The sequence below is a fragment of the Anopheles nili genome, chromosome 2, assembly GCF_943737925.1.
Source record: "Anopheles nili chromosome 2, idAnoNiliSN_F5_01, whole genome shotgun sequence".
NCBI lineage: Eukaryota > Metazoa > Arthropoda > Insecta > Diptera > Culicidae > Anopheles > Anopheles nili.
In genome coordinates, this window is record NC_071291.1 from 15,194,154 (window position 1) to 15,209,453 (window position 15,300).

Consider the following 15,300-nt stretch of genomic DNA (forward strand, 5'->3'; position numbering starts at 1 on the left):
CACAAAACAGTCTAGGCTATCGCTAGATTTTTTTCCTAAAAATGAAGAAATAAATCATTGTAAAATACTAATTTATACATATTTGACGTTAATAACCTATATCAAATACACTTTTTTGATTCTACAGGGAATAGCAGCTGCATATTAATGTTCTCTTAAAAGAATGATGGATGCCACAGCACGTGTCTGCTTAAGCCCCACCTTTCGTTGGTGGGTACGCCTTGGAATATGTAAACAAACCGTGATTTGTTGTCAAAATCGTACCGGAAAAAAATAAGAAAACGGGCTAAAACTGTGTGATAACATTAGCTGATTGTATCAATTTTGGAATAGCAAAAAATGCTGTAATTTCGTTATTTCAACATTCCAGAATATAATTCAAATCTTACGGTAGTTGAGTAGGAAGTGCCGTTAAGATGAAGCTGATGTCGATATCATCCATTTGCGGCATAGTATTTCTGTGTTACATTCTACATTCCACGTATACACTTTATATATTGTTCCGGGCACCGCAATGCACTGATACACCGTGCTATCGCTCGCAGCTCACTAAAGGGAAATTCTTGCAGCTTTCATTGTACACATCGCCATTTTCCAACCCTCCGAATGGCGGTAAAGTGGCGAAACTGGGCACCATCAACCCGTTTGATCCGTTCGTGGAGCTTGAGAGGTAAACTAAAAATATTTCCGAAGATTTGCATGAACTAATATGTTGTAAAATTTTAGATCATACACAATCAACTTACCAAAGGAGACACGTGCAAATGGCACGTTGTACATGTTTGCAGTCCTGACGAAGGGCGCAAAATCCTTAGAATGGGACTCGGTACGATCTCAGAGCACATCAGTTATAAAAAAGTTTTCTCTAACGCACTACATGGTGCCTAAAACGGCTACAATTAATCTTCTTAACGATAAGGTACGTTAGATGCCCATACGAATAGCCCAAGCAAACAAAACATGCCGGTTCAATTAAGAATCCTGTTAACACATTGACCCGCGGGTTAAATAGTTTTGAATCCGGCAAAGGTTATGCGCTTTATCTCTCTGTAGAGTCGTAGAGTAATTCAAATTTATCTTTGGATGTTACCGCAGGGAACAGCAAGGAAATCAAACAAGCTCGTGCAACAGAAGCGGATCGCCCACATACGACAAAATGTGTTCTTGCACATAATTACGGAGGACTTTTCTGTGTCACCGCGTGACGTTCCGGCAGAGCTGGCTCGTGATATTCGTATCACTCCGGACAATTTGGTGATGCCTATTATTCGAAATGATTTCGCGAAGGAAAAACTCGCAGATCTAGTCGAAATCGACCCGAACGCATCGGATGCAACCCTAATAATGCACTATGCTCCTAGCTCAGTGGGCAAGATCAAAATGTTGGCTCAAATTGAACGAGCCATGTCTGACCTGACGAAACTAGGATTCAGCGAGAAGGACATTGATGAAGTAAGCGGCGTTTTGCTTGATAGCGTATCTGTATCTAATTCGCAATTGTATTTACAGGTAAAATCGATCTTCTCTGATACTAACGTTTATCTATTGTGCGGAACAATCATCATCAGCAGTGTTCATGTAAGCATTAGGCTGCAATTTGATGGAACAGTAACGCATTCGGCATCTAATCATATGCGTTTCCTTTACGATTGATTTCTTTCAGCTTTTGATCGATTTTCTGTCTTTCAAAAACGATATTCTCTTTTGGAAACGCAAACGCCACTACGCCGGGTTGTCCTTACGAAGCACGTTGTGGCGTACGTTTAGCCACATAATCATATTCCTTTACCTCATGGACGAGGAGACTTCTCTGCTTATTCTCGTACCAACGGGCGTCGGAACGTTGATCGAGATGTGGAAGGCAAAGAAAATCCTCAAGCTCGACGTTAGCCTACGCGGTGGAATACGCTTCCAGCCAAGCAGCGAGAGTAGCGAAGCGATTCAAACACAAGAGAACAATACGCTGCAACTGGATAAGCAAGCAATGCAATATCTTAGCTACATTCTGTATCCATTGTGCATCGGTGGGGCCATCTATTCGCTGCTCTATCTTCCGCACAAGAGGTACAGTTTTATCCACTGTGATGGAAACTCATTATGGACCAATTTTTGAACCGTTTGAATCGTTCGCTTTTCCCTTTTAGCTGGTATTCGTGGACAATTGGCTCCCTGGCGAATGGAGTGTACGCGTTCGGGTTCTTGTTCATGCTGCCCCAGCTTTTCATCAACTACAAGCTTAAATCGGTCGCTGCACTGCCATGGCGCGTGTTCATGTACAAAGCATTCAACACATTCATCGACGACGTGTTCGCCTTCATCATAACGATGCCTACGGCCCATCGGTTTGCCTGCTTCCGGGACGACATCGTGTTTCTCGTATATCTGTACCAGCGATGGTAAGTGCCAGCTTTTAATGGCGGCTCTGGGAGACTGACGGAAACGTTTGAATGATATCGCTTAATTTTCTCCAACACAATCAGGTTGTATCCGGTCGATAAGACGCGTATGGACGAAGATGAACGGGCGCTTCTTGACAAGGAACACGATTCTACGGATGAGCAGGATGGCAACGATAAGCGGAAAAAGTCCAACGAAAAGGACAATAAGAAGGATAACTAGTAGCAATACGGCTTTCTATCGTGCAATTCTTTTTCTACACACTGCAAAGTGCTTTTTGATAGATAATAACGCTAGTTCGAGCTAGTGGTAAAACAACTACAAGTACAACATAATCGCACAGTTGCATACCGTTAAATTACCGTTAAAGGCAACTTTATAAAGCCTGCAACATTGCATAATAATCCCGATATAGTGACAGTGTTAGCAACGTTTAGCAGAATTCGTTGTTCCTATGGTATTCTTCTATTTCTAAGGTAATGCTGCAGTCAGTGGCAACATGTTGATGTCAATCAGAGTCACATTAGGTTCCCTCCATTATGCTAAATTAGTAATTATGATGCATTTAAAACGTTTTTGTTTATCAAGTAATGAAAACAGTTTTGTTTGAAGAAAAGTGTAAGTAAATAAATTCAATTATGCCTTGTGTTTCTATATTTTTCTACAATAAACAAAAAGTAATACCTAATAAACAATATAGCACAAAAAGTTTGTCGTCTCTTAACTAGTTTACTCGTCTATTGGAAACTAATATTTTCACAAAGAACATGCTAATTAAAAGAAATTACATGATACCGGGCCAACGGTAGAACGAACGAGGTAAAAAATGAAGATCAAAATTTTCCTCCGCGTTCGTACGATCAAAACTGACAATTTTTCGCAAAAGTAACAGGAGAGCATACTAAGAGTTTCAAAAATTGAAATGTTTCAAGGGCTCGAGCGCTTGAAACTTTTCAAAAAATTTCAAATGGTTTGTTTAACAACCGCTAGATGGCGCTAATTACGTTAGAGAGAAAATTTACTTCCACTATGTACTCATAGATGGCGCTAACACGTGAAATGTTTCAGGCCATGAAACGTTTCAAACATATGAATTTTCAGCGCTGTTTATTAGCGGTGGTTGAAAACTTCAGAAAATAGATATTACAAAAATAATTGTGGCCACAGAAAATTGTTACCTCTCAGCTGGTATGTTCTCCTGTTACTTGCACGAAAAATTTTCTCTGTTTTGCCTGTGCCGTGTGCGGAAGTTTTTTTTTCTCCTGTGGTTTTTTTTTTACTCCTTGTTCGTTCTATATTCGCTATTATTGTGCATGTTGTTTGCAAATACATATGTTCCCGTGGTTTGAATGCTTTGCAAAAATATTGAAATTTTACGAGAAATTTATGACCCATGTCGCTTACAGTTGTTAAATCATGGTTAGAATGAAATCTAGAAAAAACAGAAGCATCTAAAATTCGAACTATATTTATCAGAGTGATCAAAAGCGTTGCGAAAAATGCAAATGTCTGAATGTTTCGTGAATTCATATGAAATAAAAATACATTAAAACTAAATGAAACAGGACGTTTCCTTTCTTTTTTATTGACTTTGCCGACGAATGACTGATTATATTAGGCCGGAACACAAATCTTAACTAATGGAGATGCGCAAGCTAACAAAAACATATTTATATAAAATTTCATATAACACTACAAGGAAATAATAAAAGAACAACAGTCTGTACTATTGCGGCCATTTTGTTGGATGAAAATAAAACGAAATCTAACGTGTGTTTTGAACGAATATATTATTTGAGACGAAAAATCCTTATCACGCGATATACTTTAGTCAGCATAAAGCTTCAAGTCAGCCACGAACCTAGCCGAAAGGAGCGCAATAAATGCATCATAATCAATATCCGCAGAACCAGATGGAACATCTCCAACTGAAAGCTGCATCTACAAAATGCATTTCGCCATCACAATCTCGTGGTTTTTTGCAGCGCAAGCGAAGGAAAAGGCTACCGCTTTTCCAGGAAAACTGCCAATTCGCAAGATGTGATATAAATTACCGCATTACACACAACACGATAGCCGCTGCGATGTCCATATCGAGGAGCGTAAAAAATTATTCCCCATCGCGCACAAAACCGAAGGCTCCGAGCATCGTTCATATTCATGTTTCCATCGGCGCAAATAGAAATCCGCCGAATCTATTATGAAGCAAAATAATGAACCGAAACGGCCCGAAGGAGATGGGGAACAGCTTATTATGGTTGGTCCTTTTTCCCCCCGAAAGGATACGCGGCCACATGTTATCGTCAATCGCATCCGCTAAAAGACACAACGTGGAGGGACATTTTCCCACATTTTTCTTTCCCTTACTGTCCTTCCAACATCGGAAGCAACATCCCACGGCAGGACGATCGCAAGGACTCTCATCTGCGATGCGGTCAAAGCGGTCAGTTTGTGCGGCTAATGAAACGATTTGCCTTGGGTCCTTTTGGATGTCCTTCGAATGGAATCAATTCCCAATCCCCATCCCAATGCGGGCGCCATTTTGTGCAGCAATGATACACCGTATCCAATACAATCGATACGATTAAACGGAAATGACGAGCTTCGAGCTTCCCACGAAATGCCAATAAAATGCTTCGCTCAGAAAAAGGGGAAGGATGCTTTCAATTCGAACTTCGCGTGTTGTCGTTATGCCGTTTTAATACAATAATGCAGCTCACATCCACAACCCACAGCCTACAATGAGCCTGATCCTGGCGGGCGCCAAATGGTGGGCATAAATAAAAATTCGCCTGGAATTATTAATGTCGGTTCTGTAAATTTTCATTAAATCCGCACTCTAGATCGGCCATTTGCACGACTCTCGCACTCTCACTCGCTCTGTTTTTCTCTCTCTCTCTTTCGCTCTCTCTCTCTCTTTCAGTCGCTCGCACATCCTGCCTACTTTGATGTTGGAAAATCGCCAAGACCTTTTGCGGCATTTTCTTCCTCCGCCAGCCATTGTTTCACGGGACCAGTTTCTTCGCCTCCCGTGCCACTACACATCAAAAATGTATGAAATCAAGATGAATACGCTGGTTTGGCTGGCAAAGAGAGAAAGGCTGGTAGGGTGGGTGTGCGGGTGGTAAGAAAATTGCGTCGTTCCGGGTGTTTGGTTTCGAGAGTTTTCGCCCCTCGAATTTTCCCTGCTATGGTAGCCTCCTTTAGGAGGGAAACATGTGAAGGAAAAATGCGAGGAAAAAAAACTAGAGCGTAATTTTAAGCGTCCATCTTTCTAAGCACAACAATCTCGCCGTAAGCGTTAAAGCAATAATTTGCTCGAATTTAAAACAATTCCACTCGTGGGCGCTTTTTTTTCTTCTCTCGTTTGAGCTGTCGTTGTTGTTACAATCCTCCCAACGTGGTTATTAGATTGGTATGGTGGCCGCTTTAATGCTAGCAAATAACTCATCTTTATTCATTAATCTAATCCAACGGCAGCTCGTTTTTGTTTTTGGCACATCTATTGGAAGTGAGTTTTTCTTTGCCTTCAACAGTCCACGAGCGGATTCATTTACTTTGACTCGCCCAAAAAGGCTGTCTTGGGGGTTTTTGCTAAAATATTCGTGAGCGTAATAATATCGTAATGGGATCGGCATAAATCGATCCAAGCTATTAATTACAATCAACGCTACGCATGGGCTGGTTTTGTAACATATAAAGATGCGAAAAAGTGTACTGAAGTAAGCTCACGAAGCTCAGCTTTATTACCAAGTTAGGCGGTTATAGTGGCAGCGCGAATGTAACAGTCTTTGGTTTTATAACAACTATGACTTTTTAAACACCGTTCGATAAAGCAAAGAAGACACGAATTTTGCAACGTTATAGTAGACTAACTCACACTGAATTAGTGCATTTTGCAACGGGCCAGAGGCTTTTTTTATTTGCACAGAAAATGAAAAAACAACAGCCTCCTCACAAACGCGAATCATTTAGCGGGAGTTAATTAAACGCAAGTAATCATCACCACCCAAAGCGAGCAACCTTTTCACCATTTCCGGTGTTTCCCGAGATTCCATGGGGGTCGGTTTTGGTGCAATAATCACCACGCCGTGCCACATTTTATCGATTTTATCGCATTCCAAACCCCCACGGCACGAAAGAGCACGAATGAAATTTGGCACACACCCGGGGGCAGATCCGTTTGCATAAGTAATTTATGGCACAGTAGCCGCGTATATAACGGCGTCTCGTTAGTGACTCTATTAGGCTTATAATTGCGCGCTAATTCGATTCCACTTGCGGTGGGCAAGTGAATTGATAAATGCGTGCTGATCGTACGAGTACGGTTTGAAGGTGGGTTTTGATAAACCGCCTGGAAATGCCGGGAAATGCCGGGAAATGCCGGGAAATGTGTTAAATCTCAACCACCCGCGCCGAGTGGGCTGGGATTCATGCAACATTTACCCCGAGTCCTGGCAGTTACCGCTAGTACGCGAGTCTATTGCGTGTTAATAATTCGTCCTCATTAATATCGCGGCTTAGGGTGGCTAAAATTGTGGCCATTCCGGGTTCCGACGAGTGATGCAAACCTGTTTCGAGCTTCGCCATTTTGTTGTGTGAAGGAGTTTTAAATACTTCGCGTGCTTTCTAATATCAATTTCCGCGATGGTAATTGAAACCACAGCCCACATTATCTGGATTGAGGATTTGATTTACTTCCCAAGCCAACGACCAAAAAAAGAGACAAATCCTGGCGCTCTTTTAAACGCTTCAAATCGGCTGCTGAGAGAACTCTACGTGCGTGTGTGTCTGTTAATTAATCAGAACTTCTCGAGGAAGGTTGGTAAGCATTTTCTCGTGCTCCGTGATTTTCCCTAAACTCCCAGCTCTCAGCCAGGCACGATCGATACTGCCTCGTCCTTGTGCAAGTGAAACCGCTCAAAAGGAGAAATTCTACTGGTCGCTTACATGCTGCCGATTCAACCAAACAGCGTTGAAAACCAAACGTTAATTAATTAAAACTCGTAACGTCACTTTACAGCATGGATTCTTCGTCGTCGAATGCCGACATTACCGAAAACCCATCAGTGCGCACGATTTTACAACTTTCACAGCAAAAGAAGAAAGATCCCCCACGTGATGTGGAACCAAAAAAAAAAAATTAATCAATCCTGATTAGCAACCCACCCTCAACCACCGGAGCGGGTTTTTATGATGGCGGTGCCTTTCGCTGATCTATTATGGCTCGGGAATCGTTTGCTAAAGTACCGTACGTGACATCTGTGCATCGTTTTGTGGTGACGTTCGAAGGAAAAACCCAGCGCCGGCGCCGATCGACGCCCGAAAAACCATCGTCCCGATTGTAAGGGAAATAAACCGGACCCACCACCACCAGTGCTGGGAACCTTTCCACCCGCACCTCAGGAGGGAGCATACATAAAGTGCATACATACATGCTCATGCTCGCAAAGCCATGTACAGGCCCCACGACACTTGAGGGCCAGCAAATTGGGCAGCGAATTGTGAAATATAGCGCGAAAAAGTCAACGGTAGAGAAAGGCCACTAGGCGGGATGGCGTGCAGGTTGGAGGTCACCAACCGGGGAGGGTGGAGGGCGAAAAAGGTGAAATAAATAAAAAAGAAGAATGACCCTACATAGCGCGCAACACGCCCACCATCGCGTCTCCGCTGGAAGCTGTTCAAATCAGGACAAAATTCGCGTCATCCTAGCCGAGTCCTAGCTCTCGTGGTCGGTGAAGAACAAAACCGAAAAGAAGCTGACTAGTCGATGGAGTGGAGTGAAGTGGAGAGCTGGTGGCCACGGGGTTCAAATGTATTAGATTGTTTCTGGCGTCTGCTCGCGAGAGAGCGAGACAATCATGTAGAGGTCGCAGCATACCCGAGGCCAACATGATAGCATAAAAGGGGCCAAACCCGCGGGTGTCACGCATTCGAATGGGTGGCGAGGAGAGAGGATTGCAATAGAAATGAATTGAATTGAGATGAATCATTATGGGGGTGGACGGGGAAAGGAATGGGCAACGGAAAGGAAAGGAAGCCCCTCGACGGACGTTTAGCGAAACAAATTGAGATTTTACGTGGCGCAGCTCACCACCGCCATTGCCGTGTTGTGTCCTTTTCAGAGCCTCACACCCATGTATGGGAGGTGGAAAAATTATGATATGCACTTTTCTTTCGTGTTTCTTTTCCTCTTCAGTATGGCCGAGCTGAGTCGAGTCGAGCCGGATGGAAAGGGGGGGCTGAAAACTTATGTACAATCTACTTAAATTCAATACACAAACCAATTCGCGTGGATGTCAAAGCGGGAAATTTAATCAAAGATACGCCCGTCGCCCGTTTCTTTTGCGTACATTTCGCGCACACGGTTTTTGCGTGTGTCAAAAGCGCGAAACGAACGATCTCGTCCTCGGCACACACACACACACACATACGTGCGTACACTACGGTGCACTTTAGGATGAAATTGAAACTTTTTAACCTCTCTCTCTCTCTCTCTCGCTCTTTCCGACAAGACTCCGGTGACGAAGTGAGTGAGCTCGCTTATCAAAATCGTTCGTACGATGGCATAATTCACGGGTACGGTGCGAGCGAGATGGCTGCACAGGAAGCTGGAAGGACGAGCACTGGGTGGAAGTATTTATGTACCGACATCATTATTAGCCGAGCGTCTCGATGGTGGTGGCAGCGCACACCAATCATGCGCATCAAACCGGAAGCACGGCACGAAGGACCTGCGCAAAGATGGCGCGACTCCGGCGGAAATTCGCGAACTCGTGGCCAATCGGTTGGTGCATGTATTTGATCGCGTGTTGGTCTGCGTCACGCACACACACACATGCACACGGTGGCTGGACGGCATCATGGCCCACTTGTTGAGAAGTGTCCGCGTGTGATCCGCGTGGAAGGAGACGCACGAAAGCACGAGGCACAGGAGCGGCAATTATCAGCCGAGATTGCGGTCAATTGAAAGAGATTGATTTAAAAGAAACGGCATTTATTTTTCAATTTGAAGCCGCGCTTGGGCAGTTGCATCGATCCTGGGGGCAGTTTCGTGAGTTGTGGCCCACCGAAGGTTTATGGATGCAGTTTCCTGTCGTTGCAGTCGTGGAGATGAAATCGCACCGAGAATCTTCATCAACCGCGTAATAATTGCCCTGCGCGTTCATGCGTAGTTCACTAAAGGAAGAGATGCAGCACTTTTTCTGTGCTAATTCCCAACATTCCCAATTGATAAAATGTGCGTTAAAATGCTCCCAAACACACAGGTGCTTAGAAGTACGTCCATTATCTAATTCGCCCGCTTTTGCCGATGAAGTTCTAACCATGGAAAAGGACAACCACCCTTCAAACATGCAGGAGTCAACATAAACGTTCATTTTGGTTCATTTCCACAGCGTTCATTCTCCGATGGAGGCGCCGTCGATGTTACCCACACATTCACCAGGGGTGGGTAAAAAAATCACAAAAAGGGCGTGTGCATCCTGCAAACAGTGGGCGTGGCCAATGCACACAGCTCAGGCACGCGAGAGTAGGTTTTCTTTCCACCGTTTCACCCCATTTCCCAACCGACGGCGCGAGTCCAACCGTTTCGCTTCATCCCACGCGGGCACGCACACAAAATGAACTCCTCCGAAATTGAAAGAATTTTAGTTCCCATTCATCGTTTATGGACGTCGGTCGGACCGGAGTGGCGGCGCTTATCGAACGGACCAGTCGAGCGTCATTGCGTTTCGTTTTCTTCGCGAATCAGTCGTGCGGCCCCGTGATGGGAAATTGTACGTACGTTGTTTATTTTTAACTGCACCTACGAAAGCTGTGCCGCGTCATCGAGCACCGTCTCCACGGTCAGGCGCTTTGGGCTGTCAAATCACTGTGAAGCCGTTGAAAGGCGATGTTCGAGCGTCCCGGTGTGGATTCGTTCGGGTGCGTGTGTTTTGTAAACAACTCCTGCAACGGGACACGTTCCTTCCACAAAGGAACGCAACCATAATGAACACACCTAGGGGGTTGCAGTTGTGCGAAAAGCATCGTGTAAACAGAGCTGCAGGTGCAACAGCATGCGGACTTTGATTGCACCCGATGGTGGGTTTTTCATTGCACCCGAGCTGCCGTTTTACGGAAACGTGTGTTGAAGCAGTCTGGAAGGAAGGAAAATTCACGCGGTCGTTTGTTTGTGTATGGGTCGTTAGCTTTGTTTTCCCTTTCGAGTACAATCGAATGTTCATGAGCAATCGGTGTTCGGTGAGGCGCCCTTGGCAACGGCCCTGTTTACTACGATGCCGGACAAAATGTGTGGTGAAAAATTTCCCGGTAGAAGAACGTATAAACGAAAATGGCTTTGCTGTGTTTGGGGCGATTAAATGTTGACATTACAAGTACACGAAAAAAAACACACAATCCAAGCGATTTCCAATCTAGTTAAATGCAGTACATATTTTCACATCCTGCCAGTGTACGGTTGTCATAAATTTTACCCATCGCGCTTGGCAACGAGAGACTATAGATTGAGCCTTCATTCGGGACTCACTGCTTCCAGGATTAATTGACCTTGCGTGGTATGGGCAGTGTAAAATGCACCCGTGTGCATTTATGCTCCAGTTACCGGTGTGCTCGTTCATGCTCGCTTGGCTCTCCCGTGTGTTGAGTTGATTTTTTTCCTTTCTGCAAAGGCTTCCTGGTTTTCCACCCCTGTATGCCCTTTCTCGTTTACTCTCTCTCTTTTTCTCTCTCTGGTTCGTTCGTTCGTTTGGACCCAAAACAACTGAGAAAAGCAATTTGTGCTTGCCCAACACCATCACATTGGGGAATGAACGGAAGGAACGGACCCATTTGAAGACTTTCCGAGCGACCTGCCGTGCATGTGCATATGCAGCCCTGCAGCCTTATGCATGTGTGCTCGTGTGCAGGGACAAACCCCCCTCCAAAGTGGTGTGTGTTTTCGTGAGAGAACGACTCCCGCTTGTCTGGCAGGCCAGCTTGCAGGCAGTAGGTCGCAGGAAAGGGCTGCGAGCCACCAAAAAGGCGACCATTAGCGTGTTTCACATAGCCACCCTCAGCAGTTCCGTGCATTTTCGAACGTTTCACGCCCGGCTTTCGCGTTGGCCTTTTCTTAGCCACCCGTCGGTGGGGTGGGTACTGGTGAAAATAAATAAATGGCCCCACGGCTCGCGAACGCCGCCGCGAAGTGTCGAGTTGAGGTCCTCACGTTTTCGGGGAATGGGAAAGCATTGGAAAAATGCATAGGACCTCTGCAGGTGATGCTGATGGTCGAGATTGGTTGGGATCTTGTTGGAATTCGTCGTGAAGGGTCGATTTGAACGTGCGCGGAGTCGTCTTACGGTAGGAAAATCGAGAAAAATTGAACCATTGACCCAAGAGCCCCTTTCAAAGATGGCTCGGGTGTGAGTGTATGGTGGACATTTGCTGTGTGTATGAGTTTGTGCGTAAACCAGCTACCCAATTTGAGCAAGCAATTCATGCAGGATTTGTGCACAAAGACAAATGGACATGCGATTATTCCAAATGTCCCTTCAATTAAAAATTATCCTCGTTGCATTGGGCCGTTCCAATCGTCCGGTAAGGTGCAATTGCTTGCTGTATGTGTGTGTTGAGTGCGGATAAAATGCTACAGCAATCTAGCAGCACTGACAACAGCGAGGTTTAAAATGCCGACGGCATTTCGATAGGCTTCCTCAGAGCGCTCCTTTCGCCGTAATGAGCTGCCAGAGTTTCTTTTGTGTTGTGTTTTTTTTTACAAAAGTAGGCTGAAAAATGGCACACCATCTCACTCACCCGCATTCCAATTTTCCTTTTCCACAGCGCTAGAACACAGTGAGTGAAAAAAATAATGTCGCAGCATGTTCTATCGTTATGGTTACACAAACAATGCACACGGCCTCGGTTCCGATCTGATGTCGACAATCCGCTAGTGAAAAGCTCGCTGAAAACAATCGGCTGCTTGTGAATTAACCGATCCTAGGGCCTAAACGGTGCCTCAAATCTGTCAACCATCCGGGTGATAAGCAATCGTGAGAAGGAAAACTCTTTCTTCGGAAAAGTGCTCGAGTCGGCTAGTTCCGATGCATCGCAGAGTGCAGTGGTCAAGTGCAAAAGGCACCATGTGAAGGTGACCAACGTGTATGTGTGTATGTGAGTGCTATTCCGAAAGCCCATATCAGTGAGCTTCTTGCGAGGCGCTTAACCCGCAAACACTGACCAATTTCCCGCGTATTCGAAGAGCCCAAACGCGATCCAAAAAGGCTCAAAGTGATCCGCGAAAGCACGCCTCCACGTGGCCACGTGTACTGCCGGATTTTCCGGTTTTCCCGCGAGACAGCGCATCCCGGCCGGCTCCCAATCGTACGCATGTATTGTGGCAGCCGCCGGAGCTCGCGCTAGAGATGGTCCTGGAGCACCAGGGAATGCTGCAGAACCTGCAAACGCTCGGCTCGCAGCCGGCCCTACAGCTGTACGCGGCCGCGGCGGCTGCCCAGTTAGCCCCTCGAAATCGCACCAGTGTTCCACCACAATGGGCACCCTTTCTGCAGTTTGGCGTACCGAACGTGTTCGGTGGCCACTTCCTGACGAGACCCCGGTTTGGTCCGCCTGGGGCGCCACCCAATTTGACCGGTCTCGGTGGAGCCCCGGGTGCCGGTGTAGCTGGAGTTGGCGTTGGAACCGGCGGTGGAGGTGCAGGCGGACTGCCGGGGTCACTCCTGAATGGTGGCTCTCACCCGAACATATCACCTCACCGCGCCATGCAGGGACCACCGAGCGAGGACTCCAACGACGATCGAGGTGAGTACGACAATATTCGGCAAAAGGTCCTTAAACCAGCCACGAGCGCAGGTTGGGCTCGCGAAACCCACTGTTTCACGTTGATTAACTGAAGTGCAAGTGCATGTGCATCGTCGGATTGCATTAGCTAGAGGTTAACGAGGGAACCATTTCTCGTGCGGGGCGTATTATTAACGCCATCCTCCCAGCCAGTGGCAATTATTCCGTCAAAACGTCGGCTGCGGTCCGCGAGAGCGCCGATTAGAGCGGCCTCGCTCCATTATCGGTTTATTGTAATTCAATAATCATCTGTGCCGTGCCGGGCAGGATTTATAATTCAATTATAATGGGATCGAAGCAGGCCCTTGCGGAGACCGGCGCGTCAATATTTGCCAGCGCATTAGCATCGTCGTCGGCGATAATGGCAGTAATTGGAAGCTGCGTGATGAGATCGACCGCGTGCGCAGTGGGTTGTTGTGTTTTTTTTCTTCTTTTTTTTGTGTGTGTGTTTACTTCAACCACATCCGGTCTGTTTATTGACGGGGCGAGAGTTAACGACGGCACACACGTGGAGATTGTTTTCCACCGACAATTTCCACGACGCCATTCTTGCATGTGAACCGCATGATATCGTGGATTGGGCTAAATATTTGGATGCCCCAAAGTGCGTGTCATAAACGTGCCCAATGTTTAATCGTTTTACAGCTTAATTTGCGACAACCCGCTGGAAAAGTTTGGACACGCGATCGATTTACTGCCGAGCGTTCGATTGACACGGTCAGCTTATTTATAAGGCCAGCTTGCTTGGGCGTGTAATGCCGCCCTAAGCGGAACATAATAATCCCGATGATGCGAGGGAGCAAACCAAAAAGATCCAAAAGATCTCAGCCAGTAGCAATCGGCGTGTGGTAATCGAGCGGTTAGCAGTAGCCCTGTCCTGGCCGTGGATTCGTCAGTGGTGGTGAAATTCGAGACCCACTCTACCGCAAAACGGTCGTTTTGTAGCGATTCGGCATCGCATTCGAGTTTATGGATCCTTTTTTTATGGCCACGAATCGTCACGAATCGGACCGACATCTTTTTTTTTATCGGTGTCCTTCCGATTTCGGATGCCCGTTGCCCATTTTCAAAGGGTCTTTGGCGAATAAAAAAAAACATGCGAGCGCCCAAACAAGGGCGGTTGTGGGGTTTTTTCTGCGGTTCATTTTTCGTTCGTTCGGTTTTGGGAGTTTGAAATTTATTTAAATGGACATAAAGTTAGGCCTCGGCCGGGCGGCAGTCGGTCAGATTTGACCTTAATGATCGTAAACCATGCCGGGAAGCGTGCACTTATCCCGATCCCAGTCCCGGAATGGCAATTTAACTACGCCAATAAAACCGTCCCACCGAAACGTTCGCTTTGTGGCAACGAATGGTAAAACTTTGTCGCAATCATCACTCAAAAGCTGCCGAGTGCAGTTCGATTTCGTTAATTTCCGTACCAGCGTAACATTATACAGCGGTCGTAAATGGGCCTTCGATTTAAAATCATCGCCTCTCGGGCAGGAAGCGGGACTCTTTGGGGACATCCTCAACATGTGGCACATCGAACAGCACCTTACCGGGCTGCTCTCCGGCTGCTCACTCCAATAAAATCATCGAATATCAGCTTAATGTCTTCACCATTCGGTCGCGTAAAAATTTGCATATTGATTTCCTCAATCTCCGCGTACGACCGCAATCAATCGTCAAATTATTGAAATGATATTCTAAACACACGCCGCAGGCTCGTGAAAATTCCCAATTCGGGCAAGCAGCCTTCGATGTGGCCCCAATACAACATGACCGCTTCATCGCCACGTTCGGTCGCTTTTGGGATCTCAAATCTCGTCAGCGGGTGTAATAATAATCGTAACTAATCGGATAATGGGAAGCCGCTGCCGGGCTAGCTTCAAGTTACCTCGAGCCGTCCAGGTTGCAGCAGCCTTTCGGAATCCGTGCCTAGCGGGTTGTGGTTTATTTATCGATACTTTCGGAGGCTCCCACCAGGCTGGCCACGGTGTAATGGGTGTTGTCCGCAATAAAACGGAACGGTGGAAACGCGTGACTGATGGACTGTTGGCCCCCATGCTGCTGTTGGTGCTG

The 15,300-nt window shown here is 46.2% G+C and overlaps 2 protein-coding genes across 2 annotated transcripts in view; both read left to right on the plus strand.

The window, feature by feature from the left end:
• The first annotated feature begins 416 nt into the window (after nucleotides 1-416).
• On the plus strand, nucleotides 417-3,033 carry LOC128732025 (lipid scramblase CLPTM1L). Its single transcript, XM_053825183.1, has 7 exons — nucleotides 417-670; nucleotides 727-919; nucleotides 1,096-1,452; nucleotides 1,510-1,578; nucleotides 1,664-2,064; nucleotides 2,145-2,396; nucleotides 2,481-3,033. The coding sequence occupies exons 1-7, from the start codon at nucleotides 417-419 to the stop codon at nucleotides 2,617-2,619; spliced, it is 1,665 nt and encodes a 554-aa protein (XP_053681158.1). The 3' UTR covers nucleotides 2,620-3,033.
• Nucleotides 3,034-12,800: 9,767 nt separating this feature from the next.
• Nucleotides 12,801-15,300, plus strand: part of LOC128730267 (homeobox protein unc-4-like) — a 53,237-nt gene continuing 50,737 nt past the window's right edge. The window contains exon 1 of the mRNA XM_053823306.1: nucleotides 12,801-13,197. Coding sequence (XP_053679281.1) covers nucleotides 12,801-13,197 — 397 coding nt within the window. The remainder of the gene's footprint in view (nucleotides 13,198-15,300) is intronic.

Coding starts and splice junctions, on each gene's coding strand:
- LOC128732025 (XM_053825183.1), top strand. CDS start 417: ATGAAGCTGATGTCGATATCATCCATTTGCGGCATAGTATTTCTGTGT. Junction 920..1,095: donor TTAATCTTCTTAACGATAAG/GTACGTTAGATG, acceptor ATGTTACCGCAG/GGAACAGCAAGGAAATCAAA. Junction 2,397..2,480: donor GTATATCTGTACCAGCGATG/GTAAGTGCCAGC, acceptor CAACACAATCAG/GTTGTATCCGGTCGATAAGA.